Source organism: Notolepis coatsorum (assembly GCF_963971535.1).
Source record: "Notolepis coatsorum genome assembly, chromosome: 11".
Taxonomy (NCBI): Eukaryota; Metazoa; Chordata; class Actinopteri; order Aulopiformes; family Paralepididae; genus Notolepis; species Notolepis coatsorum.
Genome location: NC_140175.1, coordinates 25,992,301 through 26,009,707, shown reverse-complemented (window position 1 = coordinate 26,009,707; position 17,407 = coordinate 25,992,301). Strand labels below are relative to the sequence as shown.

The 17,407-nt window shown below is 44.6% G+C and overlaps 1 protein-coding gene across 1 annotated transcript in view; it reads left to right on the top strand.

Moving 5' to 3' along the window:
• Positions 1 to 6,769, top strand: part of anapc2 (anaphase promoting complex subunit 2) — a 30,622-nt gene extending 23,853 nt beyond the window's left edge. Inside the window, exons 13-14 of the mRNA XM_084325154.1 lie at positions 3,328 to 3,575; positions 5,668 to 6,769. Of these exons, the coding sequence (XP_084181280.1) occupies positions 3,328 to 3,575; positions 5,668 to 5,880 (461 nt within the window). The 3' untranslated portion in view covers positions 5,881 to 6,769. The remainder of the gene's footprint in view (positions 1 to 3,327; positions 3,576 to 5,667) is intronic.
• The last annotated feature ends 10,638 nt before the right edge of the window (positions 6,770 to 17,407 follow it).

The window sequence follows — 17,407 nt, the reverse complement described above, 5'->3', positions numbered from 1 at the left end:
CAACCAATCCCTGTCCTGTGTGGCTCTTCTTAGCCTTCTTCTCTCCCTGGGCTCCACCCTCTGGGATGAATGTGCAGTGTTTTGTAGTTACTTCACGGATAGCCCTTCTGCGATTATAAATACAATGCTTTCAGCCTGGACGGTGTATTACCTGCTCAACAACCACACCTGAGCTGACGAGACTGTCAGACTGCATCATCATTGAGAATGGGAAGAGAACACAACCAAGAACAGACGGAACTATCATGTCCACACAGAATGGGAAGAGGATTATTTTGTCTTCATGTCAAACAGGAGAAAATGCATCTGCCTTTATATGTAATTATTACTGTGCGGCGCTGGCAGCAAAAAAAAGGAAACTTGGAACGACATTTCCTCACTGACATCATTTGAGACGAATCCAAGGAGCTTGAACTGAAATCACAACTAGCAACAAGACGACAAGCTGTTTTTACTACGCCGACTGTGAAAGGAAAAGCTGCGACTTCAGCCCCCTATGCCTGGCATCAGCCACGTTCTTCAGCCTCCTATGGCATCAGCCACGTTCTTCAGCCTCCTATGGCATCAGCCACGTTCTTCAGCCCCCTATGCCTGGCATCAGCCACGTTCTTCAGCCTCCTATGGCATCAGCCACGTTCTTCAGCCTCCTATGGCATCGGCCACGTTCTTCAGCCTCCTATGGCATCAGCCACGTTCTTTAGCCTCCTATGGCATCAGCCACGTTCTTCAGCCAAACACAAGAAATCATTTCAGGATGAAGAAGAGATATTCAAGGAGGCATTTCTTTCAGCTGTCAACCAGTTGTTCTGTGATTTTAAAAACGAGACGGCTGCAATCATGGACTCCGTCCACCGCCTGCAGTCGTCCAGGAGAGCAGTGAGAGGGATGTCAGAGGACTTGGGAGGAGCAACTCGAAGACTGTGTGCATTTTTCTCTTCAGTTGGACGAGTCGATGGACGTCACTGATGTAGCACAGCTGTGCATTTTCATCACAACAGTGTTTGCTGACATGAGCTTGGACTCTTTTTGCCTCTGAAATAAGAGAGAATGACTTTGCTGCAATATATTCATTATTTAGTGTTGTGCAATTCTTGAGTTCTCAGACAAACATCTTGAGAAATGTGTTTTTTCTTGAAATTCAAAGCAAAGTAGGCAACATTTGACTTGTGTTATATTTGAATGCAATCAGCCATACAATGGGGTAATTATTAACTGTTAAGTAAACACTTAGAAAGTGCTATCATCAGCATTTTAAGTGTGTTTTTATTGTTGTTTGATCAATGTTTATAATACTTTTCTCCCCAGGTCGGAACGTGTTTATTTTCTAATGATTATTTGATCATATAAATGTCCATAATACTTTTCTCCCCAGATAAGTCAGAATGTATTAACATTTTCTATTATTAATATTAAATGATTGACCCATATGTTTGCATTATTCTGATTAGCGGCATATAATAACACAGTGGTCATTCTCCCTCTGTCCGCTTGGCAGGCGATGGTAGGTCTCTCCAGCGTGGGGAAATGGCAAAGTAGATCTCGTTCCCAATAAGGATGCCCACCCCTGGTGTAGGGCTCTGTTACATCTGCCCTCAGTCGTGAAAACTGACTGTTAAAATAAGCAATCTGCCTCCTTTTGTTTGACATCCGCTGGAAGCCACTGAAGTCTGTGTTTCCTGTGAGACCAATGCACAGTTGAGGTCTTTGAGAGGTGTGCCCTACAACACTCACAGCCCTACAACACCCACAGCCCTACAACACCCACAGCCCTACAACACTCACAGCCCTACAACACCCACAGCCCTACAACACCCACAGCCCTACAACACTCACAGCCCTACAACACCCACAGCCCTACAACACCCACAGCCCTACAACACCCACAGCCCTACAACACCCACAGCCCTACAACACCCACAGCCCTACAACACCCACAGCCCTACAACACCCACAGCCCTACAACACCCACAGCCCTACAACACCCACAGCACACAACCCTACAACACCCACAGCCCTACAACACCCACAGCACACAACCCTACAACACCCACAGCCCTACAACACCCACAGCACACAACACCTACAACATCCACAGACCTACAACACCCACAGCCCTACATAGAGCCGATCATTTGAAAATCAAGCTTCGGACAGGCAGCACAAAAAAGTGTTAATCTACATCACAATGTGTAGACAAACGTGTTAACCATCCACAACAGAAAACAGTGGGTCCTCATAGGGCTGGGAGATATGACCAAAATATCATATCACAATATCTTCCTTAGTTATAGCGGTATGTGACGGTATAGTTTTCCAGTGCAAATTACATTGTGATATGTCTTTTTTTTTTTATCTTGTAATACAATTGTCATGGTGCTATTTATTTCAAAAGGGTCTATTTTCTTCAGCTTTTTATATATTGCTGGAAGGAATCATTTTTTGATTAACTTAAAAATATACAGTTTATATATATATATATAGTGTGACGAGCCTGGTGGTGTTCAGACTCGTCACGGTTCAAAAACAAACAAACATTCAACTGTCCACACAAGTGCAATTTCAATCAATAAATAATATTTATTGAATGGGGCAGAATATAGTCCGATGGGAAATTAGAATGGTCGTTATACAGTCCAAGGTCAAAAACAGGCTTTCGTACAAAAAAGGGATTGTTCAATACTCAGAGTTGTCTTCCGGTCCAGGGTCAGTACACAAGGGGGTTACTCAGCCAGTCTACGGTCCGGTACACAATGAACACCTTCTCGCCTTCACCTCTCCTCTCACTACCTCTCACCTCACAAAACGCTCCTACCTCACCTCAACTAAACTCTATCTGTCCTAGTGTTTTATGGTATGTGTGTCTGGTGCGTGTGTGTGTGGGATGTGGGTGATCTAATGGTGCACAGGTGTGTTCTATCAGTCCTAATCAGCCTAATTACTTCCTCTCCCATGGCAGTAGTATCTCCCATCCTTCACGTAGCCATGGGACGGGGGATGATATCTGCCACAATATATATATATATATATATATATATATATATATATATATATATATATATATATATATATATATATGCATTTATTATATATATTTTTTACAATATGTAAATTCTGTATATATATCGTGGACGACAGTATAAAAATCTGCGATGTCTCGGACCAAGCCCCAACACTTAGTAACTCTCTCTCTCTCTCTCTCTCTCTCTCTCTCTCTCTCTCTCTCTCTCTCTCTCTCTCTCTCTCTCTCTCTCTCTCTCTCTCTCTCTCTCTCTCTCTCTCTCTCTCTCTCTCTCTCTTTCTCTCTCTTTCTCTCTTCTCTGCCATCAGGCTCCTGGACCCTGGAGGAGCTGAGTGTGAAGCTGGGCGTTCCCCAGGAGACGCTGCGCAGGAAGCTGGCGCTGTGGCAGCAGCAGGGGGTGCTCAAGGAGGAGGCGGGCGGCCGTTACTCCGTCCAGGAAACGGGCTCGTATAAAATCAAGGAGCGGCTGGACAGAGGGGTGATGCTGATCGACAGCGACGAGGAGGGGGACTCCAACACCGCCACCCAGTCGGAGCAGAGGGAGGAGAAGCTACAGGTGCTGGTGGTTCACACACATGCAAACAAACAGTGACTTTTTGTGTCCAATTTCCCCAAGGGACGTCTATGGAGAAATCAGACAGGAGAAAGTCACTGAAATGTCACAATTAGGGATGTCCGATATTGGCATTAAAATGTGATATCGGAAAATATCGGTATCAGTTTAAAAAAAAAAAAAAAACACTTTTAATTTTTTTTTTTTTTTTTTACATTTCTATAACCTTTATTTACCCAGGCAAGCAAGTAAGAACAAATTCTGATTTTATTTATTCTCAAAAGTATGCATAATGTTTAATTACCTGAAATTATTCCGTTTTTTTGGGGGGGGGGGGGCCTGCATATATCGGTATCGGTTGATATCGGTATCGGAAATTAAGAGTTGGACAATATCGGTATATCGGTAAAAAAAAAGCCAATATCGAGCATCCCTAGTCACAATGTCTGTACTTTCACTAATAGTGACAGGAAGGTGATGGTTTATATTCTCTTTGAACCCTCAGGGACTGAAAAACATAACACTCACAGGTGTCAACAACTACATATCCCATACTGTGTTTTGAGTATTCTGATGCAGAGTCCATTGTACACCTAACATCCCATTAAGTCCCATTCATTTCTTCTTCATTTTCAAACCTGTATTTCAACTCGTAAGAGTCAGAGATTTATTAGCCATGTATGGACGAATCCACATTGGAATACAGGTACAGAGCAATACAGGAACAGAGCAGAAACGGTACAAAAACATGGACAGTAAGAAAAACACACACCGTATAAAAGGACAAATGCTAAGGTTAGGATCACATCCCCTAAAGTGCATATCATAGTAAAGTGCATAATGGCCAATTTACAGTACTGACACTGAGGTTACCCTCATTTACAGTGACGACAGGCTTCCAAAACAAGACACAGTTTATCAGCAATTTCATACATATAGGCACAATAAATAAGAATAAACAATACATTATAAATGCAGCAAAAGGAGAAGAACCTTCAGCTTCAGAGTCAGTTGGAGGGCATTCCAGGTGTTGGAAGCATTCCTAGTTCAGAGCAAACTCCAGGAACCCTAAGAACCAACCAGTCATTCGGACTTGTAGAATAGGTTCCAAGATTCCATTCCATTTCCAACAGTGTTGTTATAAGGGGCGAGTTTACCAATAAGGACTTTAAAAATCAACATAAACCAATGATAATTACGCTTTTCAACCAGAGGAGGCCATCCAACCTTTTCATAAAGGACACAGTGGTGCGTATATATCATATCTGTCACCAGTAATGAATGTATTGAGGAGCATTGATCTCTGCTTTGTTAGCAGGAAAGACTAAATAATTTCACGAAATTACCACTTAAGGGTTGTAGACTGCGAAGGATTTCCAACCAAATATTAAATATGACAATTTATGTTCATTTATCCAATTAGAGTAGAAGTAATAATAATAATAACTTTATTTGTATAGCACTTTTCATACAGAGGTTGCAGTTCAAAGTGCTTCACAACAGTAAAAAAAAATACAGGCATGAGCGAGCATAGCAAGGTATGGTAAATCACAGTGTTTCACATTAGGATCTAGCATCCTAATAGGCTCTCTATTCAGTAATACAATTAATAAAATAGTTTAAAATGATTACGTTTAAAAATAGTCTAAAGATTATAAAATAGAACAGACATACAACAACAGTAAAAAATACAGGCATAAGCGAGCATAAAAATAAAAAATGTAAATAGCAAGGAGTAGAAAGCTTTATTGTAATTGCACAATACAGTACAACGAAATGTGTTTGTGCAGCACCTAAAAGAACGATACCTACATACACACATTACCACACAACACATCCATGATAGACACACTACCATACATACATTAGTTAGTGTATCCATACTCACTATCACACCACACATTCATGTGCCCACACACATACCCTCTGCTACACATACACTTATTCACAAGAACATTACATTTGATTGGTCCCACTTACATTCACCAATTGCTTTTTTGGGGGGGGGGGGGGGGGGGGGGGGCTATTTATTAAAAAGGGATACAGTTCCATGGTTCCCACGGTAACCGCTGTGTGTTTGTCTCGTTGTTGCCAGTTGTTCTGGGCCTATGTTCAGGCCATGCTGACCAACCTGGAGAGCATGCCGCTGGAGCGCATCCACACCATGCTGAGGATGTTCGTGGCCACGGGGCCCGTCGTCACGGAGATGGACGTCAACGAGCTGGAGGCCTTCCTGCAGAGGAAGGTCCGGGAACACCAGCTGATCACCCACAACGGGGTCTACAGACTGCCCAAGTCCACCCTCTGAAGAAGGAAGTATGCCGTCGTGCGATAAGACTATTGTGAAAGGGATGGACCGCAACACGAGAGCTGTTTCTTCTACCATACATTGGGATTCTTGACGCAGAACATTGTGCCAGACTTGGAGATTCGACGTTCTGAAGCTCCGTGAATATTCCCGTGGTTGAATATAAAGGATGACGGATTAATAAATGCATAATAAAATGCCCTTCTTCTTTAAGAACCTGTGCGGCTTCTGTTCCAACGCCTGTTTGCTTGAACCTAGTGGCTCTACATCAACTTGGAGTTTGACCTGATGAGGAGCCACTAGGCTTGAAATGTCCAGTAAACAAGTGCTGGAGCAGAAGAGGTTATTTCTTCATCCCTGCCAAGGGATGAGTGTATTTTCCTCTTGTGATCATCCTCACAGATGGACAACACGTCCTCACAGGTGGACAACAGACGATTGACATCCTCTTCGAGTGCAGTATTTCTCTGATTGTGTTGTGTTTTTCTTTTTTTTTGCCATAAAGAATGTTGCTGCAGCCTGCACATAAACTGAAATTGGGTAGGATTTTTATACAAACTACTTCCGCATGTTGGCATGTCTTTGTATGTTTCAGATTTTAGCGACATTGTCAGACTTGACATTTATGATGTCGTATATTTGTTACAATCCTTTTAAAAAGTAAATGTGGTGTTTGAAGTCGTTTCCTAAAGAATTAGGAGGCACTGAGGTGTGAAAAAATGGGCAATACTGAAAACGAATTGGTTTCTCCTGACCCCTAGTGGACGATAGTGGAATGTCTTATCTAGTATTCAACATCTTACATGGAGTTACATGTTCAGAGCTTTGTAGGCTACTTTACTTCACTGTCTGTATCTGAAACCCCTCAGCACCTGAGGAAGCGCATTTGAGTGTGAAACTAATGGAATAAAATATGTATCATTGAAGTAAGTCAGTCCATCGTGCAAAGTTTTTGGAAGAATGTGCGGTCCTTTCCTATGAATGTGAATGAACTCTGAGCAGGTTTCATTCTTAGTTAAAGGGTGATTTCACAAAAAAGGTGATTTATTTTGCACATAATCTCACATTCAAGAACTCTGAACAGTTTTGCACACATGGGTTTAGTTTGACAGCTATTGACAATAAATGTGTCTGAATATGGTCACTAGTGATATCGGGGACATTTAATCCTTGTGTCAGCTCCATGAAATTATGTAGATCGATAAAATAGCAATACCTTGTGTTTTAGGGACTGATGCTACCATATAATGTTATTGCACAACAAGGATTAAATGTCCCTGATACCACTAGTGGCCATATCCTAACTCATTTTACTCTCAATAACTTAACTAAATAAATGTGTCCAAAACTGTTCAGAGATTTTTGATGTAAAACAAATCCGCATTGTTTTCTTAACGTTTTGACTTTTTCTTTCTTGCTATAACCAGAACCTCCCACTCTAAGTGGGCAGATGAGCCTTCTAGTATCGCACGCAAAGACATCAAGCTTGGTACGTATGCTCCCATGAAAAGAAGCTTGTTACTAACCATGTACACAATCAATGAGTACAAATGGGTAAACATAAAATTAACATGATGTGTTTTCAATGTACTGTAGGCTACACACTTCGTACACATCCATCGCTGTTCCTTGGGGTCAATTTGACCCCAGGCTGTTTTAACTGTATAAAACATGTAAAAATGTCAATTTTACACACATCTTTTGATTGTTTAGGTTTAGGATGATATTGAGGTGACTATTACATGCACATTTATAATCTTAAATAAACATCCCTCTCCTTTAGGGCCCTAATCTAACATACCATACCTGCAGTGCAATAACCACTCATAGTTTACATGGGGGAGGGGAGACTACCCAGAGAACTATGATATTTCCTGTGAAATGGGGGGGGGGTATATATAACCCACTTCATGAGAACTCTAATATCTCCCGCAACATGGGGGTGGGTCTTATGGTTCCTGCAACATGGGGAGGGGAGGGGGCATAATACCCACATTGCGAGAACTGATATTTCCAGCAACATGTGGACATGTGTTTCCCGCAAGGACATTGATTGGTAGTTTACGCAACATAGGGGAGGAGCAAACAAAAAGCTTGTATAGCAGCCTTCTAAACCATTTCGCTTGGTGCTCTGTGTGGTTTCTCTTCATGTTCTCTTCAAGACCCCTACGCTCTGCATCCTCTTAACTACACACCCTCAAGACCCCTACACTCTGCATCCTCTAACTACACACCCTCAAGACCCCTACACTCTGCATCCTCTAACTACACACCCTCAAGACCCCAACACTCTGCATCCTCTAACTACACACCCTCAAGACCCCTATACTCTGCATCTTCTAACTACACACCCTCCTCAAGACCCCAACACTCTGCATCCTCTAACTACACACCCTCAAGACCGCTACGCTCTGCATCTTCTAACTACACACCCTCAAGACCGCTACGCTCTGCATCTTCTAACTACACACCCTCAAGACCCCTATACTCTGCATCTTCTAACTACACACGCTCTTCAAGACCCCTACGCTCTGCATCCTCTAACTACACACCCTGATCAAGACCCCTATGCTCTCTACATCTTTAACTACACACCCTCAAGACCCCTACGCTCTGCATCTTCTAACTACACACCCTCAAGACCCCTACGCTCTGCATCTTCTAACTACACACCCTCAAGACCCCTACACTCTGCATCCTCTAAATACACACTCTCAAGACCCCTACGCTCTGCATCTTCTAACTACACACCCTCCTCAAGACCCCTACGCTCTGCATCCTCTTAACTACACACCCTCAAGACCCCTACGCTCTGCATCTTCTAACCACACCCTCAAGACCCCTACGCTCTGCATCTTCTAACTACACACCCTCGTCAAGACCCCTACGATCTGCATCTTCTAACTACACACCCTCCTCAAGACCCCTACGCTCTGCATCTTCTAACTACACACCCTCAAGACCCCTACGCTCTGCATCTTCTAACTACACACCCTCAAGACCCCTACGCTCTGCATCCTCTTAACTACACACCCTGAAGACCCCTACACTCTGCATCCTCTAACTACACACCCTCAAGACCCCTACACTCTGCATCCTCTAACTACACACCCTGAAGACCCCTACACTCTGCATCCTCTAACTACACACCCTCAAGACCCCTATGCTCTGCATCCTCTAACTACACACCCTCAAGACCCCTACACTCTGCATCCTCTAAATACACACTCTCAAGACCCCTACGCTCTGCATCTTCTAACTACACACCCTCCTCAAGACCCCTACGCTCTGCATCCTCTAACTACACACCCTCAAGACCCTTATGTTCTGCATCCTCTAACTACACACCCTGATCAAGACCCCTATGCTCTCTACATCTTCTAACTACACACCCTCAAGACCCCTACGCTCTGCATCTTCTAACTACACACCCTCATCAAGACCCCTACGCTCTGCATCTTTTAACTACACACCCTCATCAAGACCCCTACTCTCTGCATCTTCTAACTACACACCCTCCTTAAGACCCCTACGCGCTGCATCTTCTGGCCACTAACCTAACTAATCTTCTGGCCGCTAATCGACTAACCTTCGTACTGTCTTTTACTATTATGCACTTTATCTACCTTGCCTATATTACTACCTACTATGTTAATATGTCTATACTACTATGCACTCAAGACTGTAGCACACTGTTTGACGAACAATGTTTACTTTATGGTATATTTCAATAACTATACTTCTTTTTTATCTTATGTTGTGGGACTTGTACAGCACTTTGGTCAACTTTGTTGTTTTTAAATGGGCTCTATAAAGGAAGTGGATTGGATTGGATATACTTAAAATAAAATAAGTATCACAATCCAGAAAAAACTTCAGAAGACAGGATTCAATTGGTCAAACCCGCTTGAGGAAGTTTATTCGTCAATTGCCACCACAGCTCTCAAAAATGAAAACATCCTACCTTACATCCTTTTTTTTTTTTTTTTTTAGATTTATTTTTTAGCTTGTATCGCTTTTTTCTACTGGGCAGTCCAGTAGAGAGAGAGAGAGGAAGAGCGGGAGACAGAGTGGGGGGAAGACATTCGGCAAATGACGCCGGGTCCGGGAATCGAACCCGGGTCGGCCGTGCCGCGACGCAGCGCGTTACATGGTTCGCCACTTGGGCACCCCACCTTACATCCTTTTAATCTACCGGTACCTCTTTTATAGTGAAATTGAAGTCACTTTGTCCAAGCCTCTTGGCTAGGTTATTTGTGTGTGTGTGTGTGTATGTGTGTATGACCTTTGCTTTCGCTTTACTGAGAAATGTGTTTGTTATGTACTTTTCTGTGTGGAGCTACAGTACATTTACATTACATTTTACATTTTGTCATTTAGCTGACAATTTTATCCAAGGCGACTTACAAGTTCTGTACGACAAATCAGCAGGAAGGGTACAACTCTTTCAGCTGAGTAACAATGATCAAACAGTGCTGAAACCTGGGTGCTACAGTTTTGAGTGCATAGACATAACACATATTAGTATAGTAGGAGGGGTCCATGGTAGTATAGGACATTTCAGATATTGATTGAAGAAGTGTGTTTTTAGTCGACAGCGAAAGATTGGTCGGGATTCGGTAGGTGACAGTAGGTGGCCTTGACTGATTTATTATGTGTTGTACGTGACTTTTGAGTGTACGTGTATGAGGAGCTTTGTTTTTGTCTACCTAAATGTTTACTGTTTACTGTGAACGATTTGTAGTGCCAAATTTCACTCGGGATGAATCAAGTCTTTCTGTTCTATTCTATTCTACAGTTCTTGCAGGATTCATATCTTGCTTCGCCTATTGGACCAGTTCCATACACGTAGCAGTCACGCCGAAAGAATCTTAGGATTGATGATGACTAAACCCTGGTGACTTTTGCGTCTGCTTTTGTGGACCTTGGCAAGCAGCGCACGCTGCTTATCAGATTCTTTAGTGTGCATCACAAACTGGCCAAACTTGACACAAACTTGCATAGTGTCTCTTTAACACACTGACCGTAACTTGATTATTATTATTATTATTATTATTATTATTATTATTATTAACTATTAATTATGTCCCCAATAGAAAATGTTTGCAATAAAAAATACATTCGTTTTATCTAATAAGATAACTTTTTAAGTCTGTTCACCTCATTCCAATCATTTTTATTACAGTACAATTCATTTATTTATTTTAAACATTGATACTGCAAAATGCTAAATCTCACAATAGATTGTTGTATGGATCCCCCCCGCCCCTAATGAAGATGAGTCAGCCTCCCGAGGATCTGGCAGCTCCATGGCCTTGTCAAGATCACGGCATATCAGTGGTTATCATCGCCTACAATCATCCTTCTATAGTCACTGCTGCGCCCCAGCCACATGGACCCCTATATCGATGCGGCCTGCCTTGATCCCGAAATGTACATGCTCACACAATCAACAAACTGTGGAGACTGGCCAGCCGGGACTAGTTTTTACATCTATAGACTTGAAAGACGCCTACTTTCATGTCCTCATTTCTCTGGCCCACGGGAAGTTTCTCTGCTTTTCCTTTCAGGGGGACTGCTTACACATACCAGATTATCCAGTTCGAATACTGTCTAGCGTTCGTCAAGTGTGTGGAGACGGCACTAGAATGGAGCGACTGGCTCAGGAGGTAGAGCAGTCGTCTGGCAATCCGTAGGTTCGCGGTTGGATTCCCGCTCCTCCCGGGCAGCTCCCGATGAGCAGGTTGGCACCTTGCATGGTCGCCTCCGCCGTCGGTGTGTGAATGTGTGAGTGAATGGGTAGAATGTGAGGCATAATAAGTTGGATAAAAGCGCTATATAAATGCAGCCATTTACCATTTTACCATTTACTAGAACCGCTAATCCCACCACCGGGATGGGTGATATCCTGGGTCTGAGTCACTCCGAGGAGGGGAGGAGACGGCACACCAGACACCCGGTGGAGCATCTCGCCCTCCTGGACTTTAGTCTAGTAAAACAAGAGCGGTCGCCGGACGGCCACAGCTTTAACCGCTCGGCACGGTGTCGGCAGCCCACCCGGTGGTGCCGTCGGGTTTGCTTCGCAAACACAGGCTACAGGGACGGCACGCCTGACCCCAAATGGACCCATAGTGCCTACGAGACGAGGATGTCCGGTATGACTGCCAGCCTCGAGGGAGGTGAAGCACTTGCCCTCTCCATCAACCTCACAGGTGGTAAGAAGGGGAAACAGCCGTTGGCCTCTGTCACGTCCGCCCTCGGTCGAGTGCCTTTCAGCGGCTACTGAGCCTATATGAGCCTCGGCGGTTACGCTCGGTCATGCCTGCAGTTTGACCACTGCAGGGGACCCACACCCTGGCGGAGGGGGTAGCTACCACTGATGGGAATGGTCACTTCCCATAGTGTCACCATTTTCACAGACACCTCTCTGACATGCCGGGGCGGGATGTGCCAGACCCACTCAGTGGGCGTCTGGTCTGGTGGCCGATGCCCTCGGCCGGCCACATCAATGTTCTGGGGCTCCCCGTGGGAAACCCTCCGGCAGGTTGATGAGGGGCCAGCCATGTCCTGGACAGATGGACTGCGGCGGCTTATCCTGGTCTCTCCACAGGCAGGGTGGTGTGTGCTCATCAACCCTCCACCAGGAGGCAGTGGATCTGTGGCTCTGGGCCTCAGCCCACCTTCTCAGAAGCCCTGGACATTGCGAGTGTGAACAATGCGGGAGTGGATCCCATGTCTCAAGGAGGGCTCCACATAGACGAGTGACACTTACCTTACGATATTTCCCCGACAGATTTGGCATTATTTCTGGGAGAACAGAGGTGGACCTCTTTGCATCCAAAGAGACAACCCACCGCCCCCCCCTATGGTTCTGCATCAGAGCACAAGGCGAACTAACACTGGAATGGGATGCGTTCGGCTCCTCTCCCCATGGCTAAAAACACTCCCTTCCCTTCCCTTCATCTGAACAGTCGTCTGCTGGGGAATGTGGGACAGGAGACACTCACCCTTCTCCTGGTGGCGCCGCTGCAAACATCAGCACCAGCCCATTACACATGCATTAACGCCCCCAATGGGACCTGGCCTTGGTGCTATGAGGGAGGGGGCCAGGAACACTTTCACTGGACCAGGCCTCCTTGCAATGGCTGTCTATTAAGAAGACCACTCTACTCCCGGCTCTCCCATCTGCCAAGCGCGTCAGCGGTCTGTGTGCCCTATCAGTCCATCCAGGCTGTTAACTTCTCCTTCCTGGAGAACCCCTCCCACCCCCTCCTATGAGGAGCTAGCCAAGATGAGGAGCACTTTCAGCCACAGACTCATATCCCCCCCCGACACTCCACTAACCGTCTCGCCCAGTCCTTCGTGCCAGCCGCCATCAGGATCCACAACCGTGGGCATGGACTGCTGCCAGCAGCTGGAGAACTAACGGTTGCAAAACTGAAGAACTATTAGGAATGTCTGACCACTAAGTGTGTCTGACTCTTAACCACCAAAACCTGCACGGACTATAACGTATGATGACGTATATCATGCCAGTTAGGGTACCTTGTGTATACTGCACCTTGTGTATATTGTTTACTTTTACTCGTACTCATAGTATATATTCAGATTCAAATGATGTATTGCGTATATTTAATGTAACGTATAATATAACCGATAGGGCATACAAACCCTCACCTGCACCTTTGTTTACAATGTTTATTGTTTTCTCATATTTTTATATTCAGATCTAATTGTATTGCCTACATTTACATTGTCTTTCTACTATTACCCTGCCCATACCTGTACCTGTACCCCTCCCGCATACTGCCATAACATAACCCCAAGGGGATAAATAAAGGAATCTTTTTTTAATCTTTATCTTATCTTATCTTCCCGCCATGCTTCTTCTGTTGGGGGCTTTGTAGCATGGGTTCAAGGTATCGCTTTGCTCTTGGTCCAATAGGCGAAGGAAGATGTGAAGCCTGCAAGAAATATAACAATAGTTACACAAGCATTGTAACCCTAGTTCTATTATTGCAGGCATAGCATCTTGCTTTTTCCACCCTGCTGGCCCTGAATTCTGTAAAGGGAACTTGGAAGGGCGTTTGGCAGCTTTCGACGCCTTTTATAGCAGGTGGAAGGACAGAGTCTGACAGGTGATTGGTGCATGTAAAATTCTTTCAGTGTGATGCGCATTGGAACAGATCCAGGAGGAAGATGATTTGCCTGCAATCATAACTAGTAGGGTTACAATGTGTAACTATTGTTTTTTATCTGTGATGTTTGGAAACACTATAGAGTGAAACACACCCGATATTCTGACTTACAGTTCATTGGCTATAGTGAATGAAAAGTTCTATAATCTTATTTTCGTTAATATGGTGAAATAAATACATACAATAAATATACAGATTGGGGCTTTAAAGCTATAAATCATAGAAGTAACTAAACAATGGTTTATATGCTGGTATTGCTATCTGGTCTGGACCGTAATTTAAACCTCATTTTTGTATATGTGCTCACAACACCAATGTATCGACCCACAGAGTCAGTGCTCTGTCATCACTATGGAGCAGGGTATAATTGTACATGTATTATTTATTTCCAGTCATCAGTTGGCCACCATGCCTGATCGTTTTTGTTGTTGTTGAATTTTCATGCATGGCATGGCACACCACTTGAAAATGGTGATTTTGTCTGGAGGATTTGATCATATTGTCATATTGGGGATATCAAGTGAAGAACAGCATGGGTTGTGCTGTAAAAAGACTAACAATCAACATTGTTTCTAAGTAGAAAAGAGGGTTAGGGGTCCAGAATTCTCAATGTAGCCTCCATTATCTTCATTGAGGGTTAAATAAAATCTGTAATGCTGTCAAACAGCGACCTCTAAGCAAAAGAGCCCCACTGGATATTGCACTTTGTTTACATTTATTTTGTTTTGGTCTGATTTGTGGGTTGTGGTTGAGTGATGATATGGTGGGAGAGGGGTTGCTATTGCTCGCCATGTCTCAGGCTCTGATGAAAGAGGTCTGGACAAATTCACAGTATAATAAGTTTGTAAAAATCCAATCCAAACCAAATCAGACCAAACCAAAAAAAATTAAACAAAGTCCAATCCCGAGTAGGGCTCATTCGCCTAGAGCCATAGGTCACTGTTTGACAGCATTACAGCGAACTTGTAAGTAGCTTGGATACAAGTGTCAGCTAAATGACTAAATGTAAATGTAAATAATAAATATTCTACTTTTAAGGCCAGGGATGATGTTCCATTAGGTTACTAAAGACTCACAAGTCAGGGTGTTCAGCTGTTTCACTGGGTGTCCCCCAGGGGTCAGTATTGGGTCCCCTCCTATTCACCATCTATCTCCTTGAATGAATGAATGAAAACTTTATTAACAGATTGCAGAATGGGTACAGTACAGTACAGCTCAATACATACAATTGTTAAGGGGATGCAGACCAGAGAAAGACTTTCGTCTTGTTTACATCAGGGTCCCCCATTTTCAATTCATCGTAACATATATGACATACATGACATACAGATAGACAGTACTGCTCCATCTATACATTTATGACATACCAGATTTGCAATTACAGTACTGTTTGTGATACAAAAAGAGTCCAGAAAGAAAAGAGTATATACATTAGGCGTGGAAACTGTACATTGGATTGGGTAGGTGGGGGTGGGGGGGGGCTGTACATTGGAGGTGGTTGGGTGGGTGGGGGGGGGACTGTACATTGGAGGTGGTTGGGTGGGTGGGGGGGGGGGGGTTGGTTAGGAGTGGGGGGGGGGGGGGTAGGAGTGGGGGGGGGGGGTTGGGTAGGAGGGGTGGGGGGGGGGGGGGTTGGGTAGGAGGGGTGGGTGGGGGACACTGTACAACTGTACAAACAACACTGTACATTGGATTATTGACAAGACCATACTTGGTAATTTACTGTACATTGGAGGGGGTTGTGTTCGGACATTTACAGGGGCCAGTTTCGGGTTGCAGTCTCCCTTAGGTGTTTTTTGAGAGTGTTTTTGAAAGTGGGTAGTGATTCACATTCCTTTACAGCTTTGGGTAGGGCGTTCCACATTGATGTGGCATAATTGCGAAACGTGTTTAGTCCCTTGTTTGAGCCAAATCTGGGTTTAACATGATTTGTGGAGCTCCCTCTGGTGTTGTGATCGTGGTATTCACTGACCTTTGGGAAGTATTTTGTCATGTACATGGGTACCTTGGTCGTGTAGTGTATCTTGTAGACCAGGCCCATTGCAAGTTGCTGTACTCTGTCGTCTACTCTAAGCCATCCTAGGTTGTCAAAGTGGGCAGGGGTGAGGTGGGTTCTAGGAGTAAGGTCAAGCAGTAGTCTGACCAGTTTGTTTTGAGATGTTTGTAATTTTGTTTTTAGCGCCTTTGAGGTGCTTTGGTACCATGAGGTGCAAGCATAGTCGTAGTACCCTTGAATGAGTGCTCCTGCCAGAGTCTTCAGGGTATTCTTGTTTACCAGTGAGGAGATCCGGTACAAGAATCGAGTTCGTTGGTTGACTTTTTTTTATTACATTGGATGCCATTTTGTCACAGGAAAGATTTGCCTCTAGGATGGAACCCAGGTAGGTAATATCTTCTTTCCTTGTGACAATATTGTCACCCACTGTAACTGAGAAGCCGTCGGTCTTGCTGAGTTTGTTATTTGAACCGAAGAGAATGGACTCTGTTTTGCCCATGTGTAATGATAGTTTGTTATCAGCGAGCCATATGCAGATTTTGCTTAGTTCTGAGCTGAGGGTTTTTTCAACCTGTAACTTGTTCTTGTCAGAGACCAGCAGGGCTGAGTCGTCCATAACAGGAACAAGTTGCAGTCACAAGCTGACGACATGTCATTTGCATAAATTAGGAACAGTAGCGGACCTAGTATGCTTCCTTGTGGAACACCACAGTTTACTGTGAGGGGGGGGGATAGGGTACCGTTTACCTCCACCATCTGCTCTCTCCCCTCCGTGGGCACAATCCTCCGTCACCATGGGGTGAGGGGTCCACTTCCACTGCTATGCAGACGACACACAGCTCTACATCTCCTCCAGTCCAACCCCACCACTGCCCTTCCCCAGTGATGCGTTGCTCATCATGGGACGGGGTTGCACGGCGTGCAACCAAAGTTGTGAGCAGAAGCGCGTGCACGCAGGAATGCGCTGCACTCGACTGATGTGCCAACTTGCAGTACCCACCTGGCTACTTTGCATATCAATAGCGCCGGTCGTCAGGTGTTACATTCGCATTCCTTATGCGAGGGAACATGTATGCGCATGCGTGGGAGCGCCCGTGCACGTGGCGTCATTAGCGTGCGTGCAACCAGTGTTGAACGCAACAGGCCTTCCCCCCACCTCCCTCACCACCTGCCTTGAGGACATTAGGAGCTGGATGAGCAGAAACGTCCTCAAGTTAAATGGCAGCAAAACTGTGGCCCTGCTCATCGGCTCCAAATCCACCCTCACCAAATCACAAAACACCCCAGTTCCAAACATCACCATCGACCGCTTCCCTGTACCCTTCTCCCCCCA